General features: G+C 42.1%; 1 protein-coding gene across 1 annotated transcript in view; it reads right to left on the bottom strand.

Moving 5' to 3' along the window:
• Positions 1-15,657, bottom strand: part of Ly75 (lymphocyte antigen 75) — a 110,973-nt gene extending 95,316 nt beyond the window's left edge. The window contains exons 1-4 of the mRNA XM_090342779.1: positions 15,557-15,657; positions 10,950-11,321; positions 4,912-5,082; positions 1,399-1,563 (exon numbers count right to left, since the gene is read on the bottom strand). Coding sequence (XP_090198905.1) covers positions 1,399-1,563; positions 4,912-5,082; positions 10,950-11,321; positions 15,557-15,641 — 793 coding nt within the window. The 5' untranslated portion in view covers positions 15,642-15,657. The remainder of the gene's footprint in view (positions 1-1,398; positions 1,564-4,911; positions 5,083-10,949; positions 11,322-15,556) is intronic.
• Between the last annotated feature and the right edge of the window lie 438 nt (positions 15,658-16,095).

Raw genomic sequence — 16,095 nt, 5'->3', positions numbered from 1 at the left:
GGACATTGAAGGATAAGAAATCAGTTAGGAGAAATGAAGTATATGCTTTACTACACTGTAGAATAACTACAATATTCCAGTGTAGAGTTCAAAATAGCTGGAGAAGACTTTTGTTGTTGTTGGATGTGGGGCTTGGTTTCTTTTGCTCAAGGTGAGTGCCACTTGAGACACAGCGCTACTTCTGGCTGCTGCTGCTGCTGCTGCTTCTGCTTCTTCTTCTTCTTCTTCTTCTTCTTCTGCTTCTTCTTCTGCTTCTGCTTCTGCTTCTGCTTCTGCTTCTGCTTCTTCTTTTTCTTCTTCTTCTTTTTTTTTTGGTCAATTGTGGAGCTTGAACTCTGGGCCTGGGCGCTGTCCCTGGGCTCTTCAGCTCAAGGCTACCATTCCATCCCTTGAGCCACAGCCCTACTTCCCACTTTCAAGTGATAAATTGTGCTCTACCACTTGAGCCACATTCTTCTTTGGGCTTTTTTGTGGTTAATTGGAAACAAGAGTTTCACGGACTTTCTTGTCTAAGCTGGCTTTGATCCTTGATCCTGATATCTCAGCTTTTGGAATAGGTAGATTTATAAGCATGAGCCACTGGCACCTGCCTGGCTGCTTCACCTTCTTTGAATTCCCTACTTATCTTTTTCTTTTCTTTAATCTCTTTCTTTCTTTTTTCCTTTCTTCCTTCCTTCCTTCCTCCCTTCCTTCCTTTTTTTTTGCCAGTCTTGGGGCTTGAACTCAGGGCCTGGCACTATGAACACTTTTTGCTCAAGGCTAGCATTCCGCCACTTGAACCACAGTGCCACTTCCAGCTTTTTCTGTGTATGTGGTACCAAGGAATTGAAACTAGGGCTTTGAGCATGCCAGGCAAGCACATTACCACTAGGCCACACTCCCAGTCTGAATTCTCTGCTTTTTGAAATTTTTTTGCCAGTTCTGGGGCTGGAACTCAGGGCCTGGGAACAGTCCTAAAGCTTTCTCAAGGCTAATGCTCTTCCACTTTAGCCACAGTAATCTGGCATTTTCTGTGCACATGGCACTGAGGAATCAAATCCAGGTCTTTGTGCATGCAAGGCAAGCACTCTATGACCACGCCACAGTTTTGACCAAATTCTCTACTTTTTGATATTCATAGATTGAAAGTTCACTCTCAGAAAAATCCTTTGATTTAGAATTTATTCTAATTTAATCTTGCTACCTTAACTTGTTTTCTAAAAACCATCAATCACTTCATCACATGATTCATCTTTAACACATTAAATATATTTACATTAAATGCTTATGGGCTGCAAGGTTTAATCCCAAGAGAAACCATAAAAGAAATACACAGAACAGCACATCTGGATATGAAAAGTAGATGAAAGCACTTCATAATTTCAGCAGCTTGCTCTGCCACATGCAAGTTAAACCCACCTATGAGGTAAGTTAATTCAGTAGCACTGTTGATGCTCACTAGATCAGCATATTGATTCTGACATGAAACATAAGCTTCTTTCCAGGAAAGAGCTGTCTGAGTATTAAATTGATAACAACTTCCAGTCTGCTCATTCTTTTCCCAATTACCTTCACAGCCATTTTCTGTTGATAAAAAGATAAGTCAGTGATCATAAACTCAGCTCATAATGTTTACTATTACTCAGAATACTTAACAAGTACCACAATTCAATTATCATATAAGTAGAAGGTGCTAAAATGGAGGCTAATACCATGTTTCAGTCTCTGATGACACAAGGAAACAGAAGTCAGAGGATACCGTCTCTTACACCATCAACTATAATGTCATATTTCTGCTTATGTTCCTTTCTGCCCTCTGCCTGAGGCAGGATTGTTAGTATATACAATGTAAAACACAGAAAAAATATGAAAGAAAAGCTGTGTGAACCTGGTACAGAGAGTGTGGTGCAGAGAAAACACTGTGTATGTATGTGCACATACACGCTGCTTAAATGGCCAGGATATACAATACAATGACTACCTTATTTCACAAACTAAATCCAAGTTTCCCTTTAATATTCTGATAAGTGACTATATGAGACAATATTATACAATTCACTAGATACTTATATATGTGTACATATGGGTACATAAATATGAATGTATGAAAGAATGTACATAGAATTCTGTAACATAAATGAAAGTATAACTTCATGTCAAACACTAGTTGCTAAGCTGGGCTCGGTGGCTCACATCTGTAATCCTAGTTACTCAGGAGGATCAAGCTTCATAGCCAGCCTGGGCACAAAAGAACCTGAGACTTATCTCCAAATAACTTCTAGGAAACGGGAATTGGGGCTTGGTTCAAGGGTAGGGCGGTAACCTTGAGCTGAAGAACTCAGGGACAGCACCCAGGCCTACTTCAAGCCCCACTACTCATAAAAAAAAAACAAAAACAAAACACTAGTTACTTGTGCCTGTAAATCTTAGCTACTCAAGATGCTGAGAGCAAAGGTTTTCAGTCTGAAGCCAGCAGAAGAATTCATGAGACAGAAAACTCTAGATTGGAGGCATGGTATAAATAGTAGAGCACCAGCTGTGAACAAGGAAGCCAAATAAGAGTGTGAGGCCGTAAGTTTAAGCCACTGAACTGACATGCACATAAAAAGTTATATATATATATATATAAACTTAAAAGAATATAATACATATAAACTTAAAAGAATAGTCAAGCTATGATGTGGATAAATTGTATAGAGGTAGAGACAACTGGTTTAAAATTATACTCATAGCTTCCCATGAGCTCCTGAGAAGAGGGGAAAAAAAAACAATGTAGTAATCTGTGTCCTCAGGTCCCAAGTTCCATTCAGGAGCACTTCCAAAGGACTTTCCATAACCAGTTCCATATCCAATGAAGCTGTACACTGGAAAGGCCCTTGGAAATCCTCTGATAGAATGCATTAATTCCAGAAGTGTTTGTGGTGGCGCTATAATCAGAACATGACTTTTCTGTGGTTTTTCTGAATGACACACGCTTTTTTTCCCCCGGCCACATTTTTTTATGGTCTAAAAAGTAATAGAGACCTTGACATCTGTTGAAGACAAAATAGAGCAAATTTGTAAGCACATTCATTATCACAGAGACCCTCTGCTCAGAAGCTTCCAGTGGAATGGCAATGTGTTTTCCATACAACACCACTTCTATGGCTTAGCAGTTCTCAGGCTTGATAAACACCCAAGCTTGCTTCTTTTGTGAATTTTATTTCTGGGAGGCTCATAAATGCATTGGTCTCTCTGCCAATTACCCAAAGGAGGCTAGAGGCACCAAAAACATCTTTCAGTCAGCAAGTCAAAGTGGGAGTTAATACACTGGAAACTGAGGACTAGGGAATCTTGGGTCTCTACCAGGAATACAGTCTAAACCTGACAGATTTCTATCAACCTGGGTCTCCTTCCTCTCACCTAAGAAATGAGGGTTTGCACTAGGTAATCTCTAAGCTCTCTTTCTCATCTGAAGTTTCAGAGCCACACTACAGGCAGAATAAAATAAAATAGTTACATGGATGACTACACTCTGCTTGTTGTAGCTTGTTTATATTTCAGTACATTTAGGTTTTGACAAGGGCCTCAACCTAGACAAGTAATTCTCTAAGTGTGACCCCCTGAACAATACCATTAGCACTAACTGGGAATTTGTTAAAAAACAGATTTGTTTACCTCCACCCCAAATGTACTGAATCAGAATCTCTAGAGGTGAGCCCTAACAACCTGTGCTCTAACAAATGCTCCCAGTGATCAAGTTGCACCTGGAAGTTTGAGAGTCACTTGTCCGACAAGTCTATCCTCTTTAGGTAGCTGACAACTCTCCTGTGTGAGACTCAGATTCCCTTAATGAGGGATCACATTCCAATTACCACTAGGCTGACTACTCAATGAGACAGCAGCTGTTTGGGGAAAGATCCTTACAGCCAAATTTCCTGGGTTTGAGTCCTAGTTCTAATATTTATTAGGTTTATGACTTTGGGCACATTTTGTAGTTCATCTGTGCTTCAATATGCTTATCTGAAAATATGAATAAATGGTGCTACTTATCTTTTAGGATTGCTGTGAGGGCAAAATTAGTTGATAGATGTTTCTGATTACAACAGTACCTAAACTTGGCAGAGCCATTTACATATTAACATTATTTAGATCTGGAGTGCTTTCCACTCTTTCTATGGATTCTATCAGCCTATTGCCCATCAAGTAATATTTATTTAGCACCTATCTCATATTAGGTACTACGATCTTTTAAAAGTATCACTATTTGATAAGAAACTGTGTCTTAATTATATATCAGATAACAATTTTGGTCTCTCCTATTTATAAAGATGAGTGAATTCTTTAGTATGCTAAAAGAATTGTTCACTGTGAACTTTATCAGGGATGCTGAAGCATTTGCTTCTAGTAAGAAGCATTTAGAACATATGCTTTGAGCAACACATAGGAATAGAGAGAACAATGCCACCAATTCTGATTGGGCCAATAATATCTTTCCCCTTTCTCTCTCCTACAAGTTTTCACCATACTAAAAGCTTTCTTGGGACTAACAAACTTCCTGTAGCTTTTTTTCCCCTTATAAAACACACAAAGTTTTCTTCTGTTCTGGCTTCAATTCACTGAAGATGACTTCTGCTAGTTGTTTAAAACTGCAATTTCCTATCTGTTCATGCCTTTCCCATTTCCTCTTGCTGTGCGCCTACCCTGTCTACACTCCCTTCTCTTTTGTCTTCCTTGATATAAATTGTCTTGTTTCTCTGCTTGACTTGCTTCTGAAAGTAAATTCAGAGTTACACATAACTTCTCGTTTTTCCTCCATACAGACATTCCTTAACTAGGATGCGATTTGTTGCAAACACTTCTAAGTTATGTTGAATTCTTCCTTCTCCCTCTGTCTCTTATAAATAGTAGCCCTCTTCTTCCCATACTTGACGTTTACCAGCCGGTACATACCTGGTTTTAAGCAGATGCCCCACTTTTGATCTTGTTCATAATTTGAGGTGGTGGCACACCATGGCCCACTGTGATCTTTATCCAGGATGCAGTCATGATGCCACTTTCTGTTCACTAAGAATGGAAATTCACAAGGTCTCCCATAGGAGTTCCCACCTCTGGTATATATTTCTGTGGGTAGGGGAGGAAATAGAGGAAAGGAGAGTTAGAAAGTGGGCAATAACCTTCAGTCACGCATTTTTTCTAAAAGTGTTGGTTTTTTTTTCTTGTTGTTCATGGGGCTTGATCTCTGGGCCTGGGTGCTGTCCTTGAGCTCTTCAGCTCAAGACTACTGCCCTACCCCTTGAGCAATAGCACTGCATCCAGTTTTCCAGTGATTAATTGTAGATAATAGACTCAGAGACTTTAGTGCTGGGACTGGCTTGGAACCATGATCCTCAGATCTCAGTCTCCTGAGTAGCTAGGATTACAGGCATGAGCCACCATACCCAACTCATAAATATCATTTTTTTATTGTTTTTTGTTGTTGTTGTTTTTTATTTGTTTTGCCAGTCCCCACAGTTGAACTCAGGGCCTAAGCACTGTCTTTGGGCTTTCTCAAGACTAGAGTTCTACCACTTGAGCCTCAGCACCATTTCTGGCTTTTTTTCCTATGGATATGGTACCAAGGAATCGAACTCGAGTCTTCCTGAATGCTAGGCAAGCACTCTATCACTAGGCCAAATCTAAAAGTGTTTTTTAAAGTATTTTCACTTATGAGAATACAATTTGAAAGAGCTGTGCAGTGTGCAAAGAGCATGGACTTTGGGTCTGGGCTTGAGTGCTAGGTTCCCTGGTTGTCCTGTGTACGCTCAGGTCTATATTTGAAAATTGAAAATGTTAGTATTTGTGTAAAGCTCTTTCTTTCTTTCTTTCTTTCTTTCTTTCTTTCTTTCTTTCTTTCTTTCTTTCTTTCTCTCTTTCTCTCTTTCTCTCTTTCTCTCTTTCTTTCTCTCTGTCTCTCCCTTTCCTTCGTTTCCTTTCTTTCTTTTTCTTTTCTTTTCTTTTAAACCATGCTTTAGAGAAGTGCTAAAAGTTCTTGGCTTGATCAAATGACAACTAACTTACTCCACACCATGGGTAGCACAGAAAGCACTTTACCAGAAAGGGGGCCTTGACCAAGATTCTATTCTCCCCCAGTGTGAAGAGCCAGAGAAGTTCTTTGGTATCACTGAAGATGTAAGTGGGTTTTGAACCAAAGAGAAAGAACTGCTGCTTCCTGGGTAGGTTTTTGTGAAAGATCTAGGACATAGTAACTCAGGTTATAAAAGAAGAACTAGCCTCAGCAAGACAGTCATGGGGCAGCTGGTAGCTGGTAGGGTAGAAGATCAAGTTTTCTGTTTTCAACCTTTCCCTGGGACCTGTAGAGACACTGAAAAATTATCCAAATGCAGTCATACCTGGAAATGATGGAAGATGTGCTCAATACATCAATACATCAATAATAGTTCTCTTGAAAATGTGTTTTTTTTATAGAACATCTAACACTATATCTATTCCGTCACCTTTTTTCTATGTGCTCAATTTGTTTAAAATTTTGGTCATTATCAGGTTCCATAATAGCTATTAGGTAAAGACATAGTCATTAAATATCACCAACTACCCTTCAAAACACCTCACAGATTTGCTTAAAAGTATGTTTAAGACAGCCTTTTATTCTATGCCATTTTTCATTCTCGGTCACTCATCTGGCTGAAGAGTGAGACTTCCTTTGGAATGCGTTAACAGTTTGGAATGTATTAAGTAACAGTACAAAAGAAGGACAATCTAGACGATTTTCTTTGCAAAGTCTTTTAAGGACCATTGATTCTGTTTTCCTACATTGTCTAAATGGCTTTGGAAAGGGTACTTGTGTTATTAAGAGGTTATCAAGAGTGTGTTGACCTTATGGTTTATAAGGATTCTGTTCCTTTTTTATTTTTGGTCGGTTCTGGGGCTTGAACTCTGGGCCTGGGCACCGTCCCTGAGCTCTTCAGCTCAAGGCTAGTGCTCTCCACTTGAACCAGAGCACCACTTCTGGTTTTCTGGTGTTTAATTGGAGATAAGAGTTTCAGGGACTTTCATTCTTGGGCTGGTTTTGAACCATGATCCTTAATTCTCAGCCTCCTAAGTAGCTAGGATTATAGATATGAGTTACTGGCACCCATTTCTTTTTGGTTTTAACCACACTAAAAACTCCCAAGAGTACAAGACTGATTTTTCTCTCCTTGTTACAAGAGGGCAGTCCTGGAATGTCATGACTGTGACTGGTGGATCATCAGGGGATTTTTTTTTTTAAAGAACCTTTTACTTTTATAATATAAAGTGTTTTCATACAAATTTTCTTCTACTTGCTCTTTACTATAAATCTATGAAATTACTAAGGCAAATATTACACTTTTTTGTGAAATCTCATATATATGCATATATATGTGTGTATATATATATTCTTTTTGCAGAGTGAGATATTCAATGACTCAGCTGTGAGTTATGAGCATGAGAAGGGGTCTTTGATCAGAGTACCTGACTAAAAAGACAACTGTGATACTATTTTCTGCCTTTGCAGGATTGATGGTATGTGACATAGCTCAAAGCTAGGATTCCTTGAAAATTCTCTCGGTCCTAAAAGGCTTTGAGACAGAATGAGCAAACAACCATAGAGATGGAGTCAGGTAAATGATCTGCACAGCTAAGAGTTTCATTTCTATACATCCCTTCCTGATAATTGGACCTTTTGAACCCTGTAGGTTGTCTTAGTGAGACAGGATTTCCTGAAAAGAGTCTAACCTAAATGTGTGAATTTAGGGTGATACTATTCTTAAACAATGGCTTATTATGTAAGACACCCAAATTTATGTGTCAAGAAGCTTATATAGAAAATGACTTTCTTTTTTTTTTTTTTTTTGCCAGTCCTGGGCTTAAGCTCAGGGCCTGAGCACTGTCCTTGGACTTTTTTCTCAAGGCTAGAACTCTACCCCTTGAGCCACAGCACCACTTCCGGCTTTTTGCTATGTATGTGGTACCGAGGAATCGAACCCGGGTCTTCGTGTATGCTAGGCAAACACTTTAACCACTAGGCCAAACTCCCGGCCGAAAATGACTTTCTTAAATGGGGACCAAGACATGAGAAAGGGTATCAACTTATGTGAAGTACTACAGCTTCTATCTGGCGAATATAATGTAACCCTTCTATTAAATACAATAAAAAATATGTGAAAAAAAAGAAAATGACTTTCTTCAGTAACATGAGACAAAACAGCTTCAACTGGTGAGCAGAATTCTAAGATTTCCCTCAAAGCTCAGATAGTTCAGCTATCTTATAACATAAATGCATACCTAGGTGCTAGTCAAAGCAGTTAATTCACCAACTTAACTTTAAACAATCAAAACAGCTTTCTCTGAGATGAACATGATGCATATAGGATGGAGGCATGGGGATAAGCATTCCAGGACAGATGACATTTAATAGGAGTAAATATTTCCTTTTAGATTGCGAAAGCCAAAGAAAGAATAAAGGTGCTATTATTGGGAAAAGCAATTCTACTTTTGATGCTTAGTTTTACTACAATAAGCTGGATGATCTTGAACTTCACTTTGTTGGAACTCAGGAACTTTGCTTATCTCCATCCACAAAGATAAGAGTTGGACAGGAATTAGTATCAGGAAACTGAGCAGTCGGAGAGAATCAAGACAGCAATACTTAGTCTATGAACAGAAAGGGATCATATACATTTCAAAAAGAATTGCTAGGATTTAATATTTTGTTACATTCAAATGGTGGGAGAGCAAAGGTGGAAATTTGAAGGACACTTGTAGATTTCTGACATGCAGAAAATGGATGATGCCAAGTCCCCTAGATTGGAATGGAGAAGAGGTGGAAGCTTTGTTAGGCTTTGGCTATGGTAAAAAAAAAAAAAAAAAAAGAACCTAACAAACATCTTGAAAAGTCAAAATTATATATAGCTTTAAGAAATTTAACATTCCTGTACTTAAGAAATTTAACATTACTGTATTTGTAAAGGTCAAGAAACAAATTCATGCCCATGAGCTGTAATGGTAGCTCTGTTCAGTTTTCTTCACTGTGCCCTGTATGGGTACCCAGCCTTTTACTATGCCACTGGTCACTTTCTGGAAGCTCTGGGAAGACGACTCCTTCTCCCTTCCTAAGGAGGATATTTTAAATACACAAATGAAACATAAAATGTAGAAACTAAACTGAAATGAACCTATACTATGGACTTGGGAGTTTAAGATCTCAACTATAAGCTGGGCATGGTGGCTCATGCCTGTAATCCTAGCTTCTCAGGAGGTTGAGATCTGAGGATCACAGTTGAAAGCCAGCCTGGGCATTAAAGTCGGTGAGACTCTTATCTCCAATTAATCACTAGAAAATGGGAAGTGGGACTATGGCTCAGGGGTAGGGTGGTAACCTTGAGCCAAAGAGCTCAGGGACAGTGCCCAGGCCCAGAATTCAAGCCCCATGACCCACAAAACAAAACAAAAAAATAGAAAAAAAGAAGAAATCACAACTATATCCTTAAGAGAACTGGGGGAAGGAGATACAAAAAAGCTTTGCCAATGGGGCGGGAAGTTTGGCCTGGTGGTAGAGTGCTTGCTTAGCACGCACAAAGACCCAGGTTCAATTTCTAGGTACCACTTACATAGAAAAAAGCCAGAAGTGGTGCTATGGCTCAAGTGGTAGAGCTCTAGCCTTGAGAAAACCAAAGGACAATTCTCAGGACCTGAGCTAAAGCCCAGGACTGGCAAAAACAAACAAACAAACAAACAAAAAAACTCTGCCAAGAAAATAATATAGCATTTTAGAATATAAAATGAGTTATGCCAGGGGCTGATGACTCATGTCTGTAATCCTAGCTACTCAGGAGGCAGAGATCTGAGGATCACATTTCGAAGCCAGCACAGCAGGAAAGTCCTTGAGACTCTTATCTCCAATAAACCACTCAAAACCCAACAAAAACAAAAAAACAAAAAAGTGGGGTTCGAGTGGTAGAGCACTAGCCTTGAGCAAAAGAAGCTAAGGGACAGCACCAAAGTCAAGAGTCTAAGCCTCAGAACTGGCAAAAGAAAAGAAAATATGTTATGATATATAGTTTAGCAATTTAAATCCAATCCCAAAGCTATTTATTTGGGTTCCATGGTTTCTCTTAATTGCCAAGGTAGAGAATGACTTTTATGGAACAAAATTTAAATATGTCACTAGAAAAAATTTGATTTAATCTGCAACAACCACTTAGAAAGCAGATGACTAGCGGAAACAGATTTGTTCAATTACTCACACGTTATAGACTGAAGAAAAGGAACTCCCTGTCTCTAATATTTCTTCACCATCCGTAGAACTAGACATTTTCAGAAGATTTTTATGGATCTGCACTAGGGAACGGAAATAGATTCTCTCAATAGAAAACTTTGTGCTGATAACAAGAAGGATGGAAAGGAAGTGACTAATTCTGATTTAGCTTAAGCTCTAAAGGAAGATAAAGACTGATGCAATGATATGTAGGTTTTTAAAGGAAGAATGAGGTAACGCACACACATATTTGATGTAATTTAGAACAACATAAAGCTTGGGTGATAGCTAATTACATTTTGTTTAAAATGCATTTTTGGGGGGGGAAGTGTCATGGGGCTTGAACTCTGGGCCTGGGCATTGTCCCTGAGCTCTTCAGCTCAAGGCTACCACCCTTCCCCTGGAGCTATAGCCCCACATCCCATCTTCTAGTGCTTAATTAGTGATTAATTTAGTGCCAGGGCTGGCTTTGAACTGTGATCCTCAGATCGCAGCCTCCTGAGTAGCTAGGATTAAAAGTATGAGCTACTTGGACTGGCTTACTCATTCTTTTTAAACTTGGTAATTCATTGCCATCCAGTCATCCCATAGACTCAGGGCAGAAGTCATGGAAAAATTCGTACACTTATTTCTGGAAGTTACCAAGAGAAAGTCCCTGAGTTCAGTCCCAGCACTATAGGTAGTATGTCCACATTCATTTCCAGTAACTCACCGTGGTAAGGCTGGTCACAGAGGCTGTCCTTGGAACCTCCCTTCCTCCAGACATCTGATGTATTTGTGCTGGCTACAGCATGCCCACCCTGCAGAGCCAGTCTGTACTGTACAGCACTGTAGAGATACTGGTGGTCACACTTCCACCACAGCATGGCAGTGGAATCACAGCTGAACATCCTTAAGGAATCCTTGGATTTGGTAATATCTAGGCCAAGGCACTTCTGAGATTGCAAATGGAAGAGCCGGTGCCGGGACACCCACTTCCATAATGTGTCATTACTTCCATCACAGTCTGTTGCTACTATCCAGCTGTACAGTGGCTTGATGCACTTGCCTGTGTTTTCATTGAAGATGGTGAATGGATCATGACCTAGGTCAAGACATAGTGGAGGAAGACAGTGAATGAATGGTATGGACAATGTGCCATAGTTATAGAGCACTTCTGGATTGCTCCCACCCTCAGGCTTGATGATAAACTGTAAGGTCAGCAGTGAGCAGCAACATTGAGTCTGGGCTTTGGAATCCACCTGCCTGTTTTCAAATGCTGTTACTAGACATGAGGTCAGAGTAATTACTCAGCTTCTCCTTTTGCTTTCCCATTTGTACTAGAGTACCTGCTTCTGTCTGAGAAACAGGAATGAGAGCATGTGTTTGTTTCTTTTGCTAATCCATGGAAGATCTCATCCCACTCCTTTTGTTTAATAGAAAAAGAAGCTCCTTAGTTATTATCCTAGACATTTTTCATTTTGATCAATGTAAAATATTCTGAGTCTGTTTAGAATAAGTCTGTCTCACTTGTACTTGAGCTATTATGGTCAAGTGAATTGTTCCATAAGTCAATGCTCTGTTCTCTCTCTAGATCCCTTCTCACACGTGAAATCAGACCCCTCCCTCCTCCTCTGCACAAGGCAATTTAGTACACCATGTACTGGCCATTGAGGTGTCAGTGGAGGGGAGAGCTTCGGAGAAGGTAGAGGTAGAAGACTGGTGGAGGAACAGAGGTTTGGCTTCTGGGTGAAGGACCAGTGGCTTGCTCTGTGATAGCACCTCCAGGAAGGTGGAATCGAGGACCCTGTGGCTCACCTAAGGAGTTGAGATTCTGAGCTCCTAGAATTATCAGACACATCAGGCTTCAAGATCCAGCATGTTTTGGACAAAGGGAAATTGAGAAGTAACCAGTGGAAGCTAATGGCAAAAGAAGAGACCTCCATTTTGTTTCCTTGCCACTCTGCCCGAGCTGGGAAAGACTTCACCAATGTTGGAAACTGAAGTTCTGCCAAGTTGGTAGATGGAAAATCAGAATTAAAACCAACTCCATTCTATAAAGATGAGGTAATGTATTGCTTCCTGAAGACCTGAGTTTCAGAAGCAGGTCTCACATCTGTTACAACAAATGGTAACTGAACAACCTGGTCAGTCCTTTTACAAGGAAAATTAAAATTATCTTTGAAGTTATCTAAAGCACAAGAAAAGTGCCAGTGGCATATGCCCATAATCCTAGCAACCTAGGAGGTAGAAGATTGTGGCTTGAAGTCAGCCAGGACAAAAAAAAAGTCTACAAAATTCAACTTCTAATTATCTAGCAAAATGCTAGACTGTAAGCATAACTCAAGTAGTAGAGTATCAGCTGAGGACAGGCAAATAGATAGACAAAAAAAAGAAAGGAATAAAGAAAGGAAGGAAGGAAGGAGCAAAAGCCCTGGAGCTCAAACTCAAGTACACATAAGTACACATAAGCATTAAAAAGTTACAGGACAGCCGAGTGCGGTGGTTCAGGCCTGTAATCCTAGCTACTCAGGAGGCTGAGGTCTGAGGATCAAGGTTCAAAGCCAGTCCGGGCACAAAAGGACCTGAGACACTTATCTCCAATTAACCTCTAGAAAATGGGAAGTGGCACTTTGCTCCAGGGTAATGTGGACAGAGCCCAGGCCCAGTTAAAGCCCCATTACCCACAAAAAAAAAAAAAAGGTATAGGACAGATCAACAATTCTCCTACCTAGAGGCAAACAACTTGAGGAGAAATTTCACTATATAAATAGCAAGTATTAAATTTGAATGTTGAACTTTGGATGAATTTAGTTTTAAATAACATCAGCAAAAGAAACAGGCTGGTTCTGCAGGGTGGACATGCTGTAGCCAGCACAAATACATCAGATGTCTAGAGGAAGGGAGGTTCCAAGGACAGCCTCTGTGACCAGCCTTACCATGGTGAGTTACTGGAAACAAATTTGGACCTACTACCTATAGTGCTTGTTAAACTGGGTTGTGGAGATACACACTTGAGGAAAAATAAAACCAAGTGAGCAGGCACTGTGCAGTTACTCTGAGCTACATTCTTACCACACATTTGTATGGTTGTTGGTAGTTCCTTCTCCAAATAGTCATGCCTCTTTACGGCCAGGTTTAAGTGGCTCAGAAGCCACATGATTGTGTTATGATGAAATTGGGATTTGGAATCTGCCTGAGTATATCTACCTCCTATGAAAATATTCTGAGAAAGATATTGTTAGAATGACATTAAACATCTTGTGATCTCTGCCAAATGTACAGAATGGACAGGTGCAGAAGAAAGCAATGGAAGCCTGGGTGTGCTAGGTCAAGAACAGGCTTTGAAGTGACAGTGCACTCTGTGGCAATATTCTAGAAGTTAGAAAGTCATGGAGCGTTCTGAGTGGTGTGGGCTGCTCAACACCACAGGAGTGAAGTAAAGATCACTTTACTTCAAGCTGTTAGCTCTCCAAGGAGGCAAAAAGGCAATCTAGGTATGAAACACTCTCATTCAGTACTTGGGGGACCAAGACCATCTACCCATGCCTAGATGCATGTCATTACTTGTATGGTGAAGCTGATACACTGCCAAACAAGCTACCCAAACTGCTGAGTGTTCAAAATTCCAGTACTTCCCCTAATAAGGCCACAAGTTTGTATGAGGGTGTAAGAATGCTGCCTAGAGTTACTCCTAGAAGCAAAGAAGGAAGCTGGGAAACATACCTGCAGAGATCTAGGGCAGGAAGAAGAGAGTAAGAAGAGAATTGTTTTTAGGATCAATGAGGCAGAATATGGACTGTTAGAGTCTGCCAGAATTTAAAGAACATTTGAAATTTTCAAAAGAAACAAAGCAGAACTAGGGCAGATAGAGATTGAAACCAAGAACTGATTGCTTAAAAGGTTACTGTGTTTTCCCTGTAGTTGCTGCACTATTTCCCCCCACCCCCCCTTGAGTTGTGAGTGCCAAGAACTGAATTCTCACAGTAACTAATAAGTGATTTTTACTGATAATGTCTCTTTTGCTAGCTCCCAGGCCAGAGGGTCAGAAGAGAAGGGCGAGGAGGTTCAACACAGGGTCCACGGAAAGATCCTTGATGGAGACAGATGATGCCACCCACACCAAGAAACCTCCTCCTATCACTCCCTGAGGCCGCAGGCTAAATAAGAGGGTGAAGAAAGCAAACTGCCGTGGCCATCATTTCCTTCCTCATACAGGCAAGCTAACAGAAGTGGTGGGCGGAGGCCGTCCTCAGGTTGCCCATTATGCATCCCGAGCTCTAAGCAAAGTCCTTGGCACACCTTCTTCTGCTAATTCCCAAAGAGAAAGTAAAAGCAAAATCCGGTTGCTGCCAAGTGGAAACGGCAGGGCCGGCATTGACACCACCTTGAGCAACACCGGTGAAGGGCATCTGTACTTCAGCGGTGGCCAGAGGGTCCCAAGCAAGAGGCCTGCACTTCTGCACGGGGCAGTCAGCCTGGGTGGGGGAATTTGGGGCAGATACCCAACTAGACGGAGGGGAGAGCATCGAAACAGAAAAACTGGCCATCTTTTGCAGAAGATGGTTTCACCTGACTTCCCTTTTCATGTCCACCATGGACGCCACGAAGTCAGAGAACCACTGGGATCCTGTGGGTGTGAGCCTCTTGAGGTGTTAGCCTCTGAGAGAGAGGCAAAGGAGAGGGCCAGGGTTGAGCATGCAGGACAAGATGTGTGTGGGGGGTGTTGTAGGGGAAAGATGGGAGTTCCAGGGAAGCAACCTGGAGAGAGCTGTCCATGAGGAAGGGTGGCCGAGCCTCCCCTTGCACGGCCGCCAAGCCCTCCTCACAGCCCCCAGAGATGGAACGGAACGCCTCCCGCTGGGCTCACACTTCCCTGGGACTCGGGTGAGCCCGGAGAGCCAGTCCCGACCAGGGGGGCGCAGCCTGTGGCGGAGGCGAGAGCGCAGAACTGCGGCGTCGAGGCCCGCGGTGGGCGCACGCTTCCCCGTTACCTGAGGGGCCAGAAGGCTCGGCAAGCCCGAAACAGCAGAGCAGCAGGAACACGGGCCCCGCCGCACCGCGAGGCGTCGCCCGGCGCGTCCCCATCCTGAGTGCCTGCCCGCGGCTGGCCGCTGCACGCGGTACCCACTTCTCTCCCCGAGCCCGCCGCAGGCGCCGCCGAGCCAGGGTTCCGCCCTCCGGGCCGCGCAGGCCCCGCCCATGCCGTTCTCGGCCAATCAGAGCAGCGTTTCGTGAGTTTCCCCCCCGGGGCTCGGCGGCGGGGCGCCTGGGGCGGGGCGGGGCCGAGTTGGGCTAGGGAAGGATGATGGAGGTTGGAGGGAGGAAGCTCCTAGACACCTGTGAGAGTCTGGGACTGCGAGGGATCCGAGCTATCCGAGAATGGCGTTGAAGGAAACAGGGGATTTCTCTCCAGCCCCTTCATCAGCAAAGCTGGGGAGACACTGCCCTTCCCTGGCACTTGGCATCACCCTCGAGAGTGGGTTCCATCAGTCTAGGCCTTGCCCCCTCTGCCGTCCTTCCGTGGCTGCTCAGGAAAGGCACTGCATCCCTTCCTACTCTGACCAGGCCAGAGTCCATTCGTTTCGTGCGTTGTCTGAGGACAAACCAAGGGATTTCGTCGTCCTTGGCAACCTTTTGGGTGTTTTGATACTGTAAACAAAGGCGAGACAGCGACACAATACGGATTGACCCACAACTGTTGAAAGAATGAAAGGCAAAGGGTACATTCTAGTGATAGTGATTTAGGCTTTTTAACCATCTGACCTTTGAAAGTTCAGGTAATTTTTTTTTTTTTAAATAACGTAGTAGTAATAACAATGCACTAGAATGTGGAAGTCTGCTCTTAGAATCTGTCACTCCGGTCAGATACACTCCCT

The sequence above is a fragment of the Megascapheus bottae genome, chromosome 12 (assembly GCF_031878675.1).
Source record: "Megascapheus bottae isolate mThoBot1 chromosome 12, mThoBot2.hap1, whole genome shotgun sequence".
Classification (NCBI taxonomy): Eukaryota; Metazoa; Chordata; class Mammalia; order Rodentia; family Geomyidae; genus Megascapheus; species Megascapheus bottae.
This window is presented reverse-complemented; position numbering and strand designations above follow the sequence as displayed.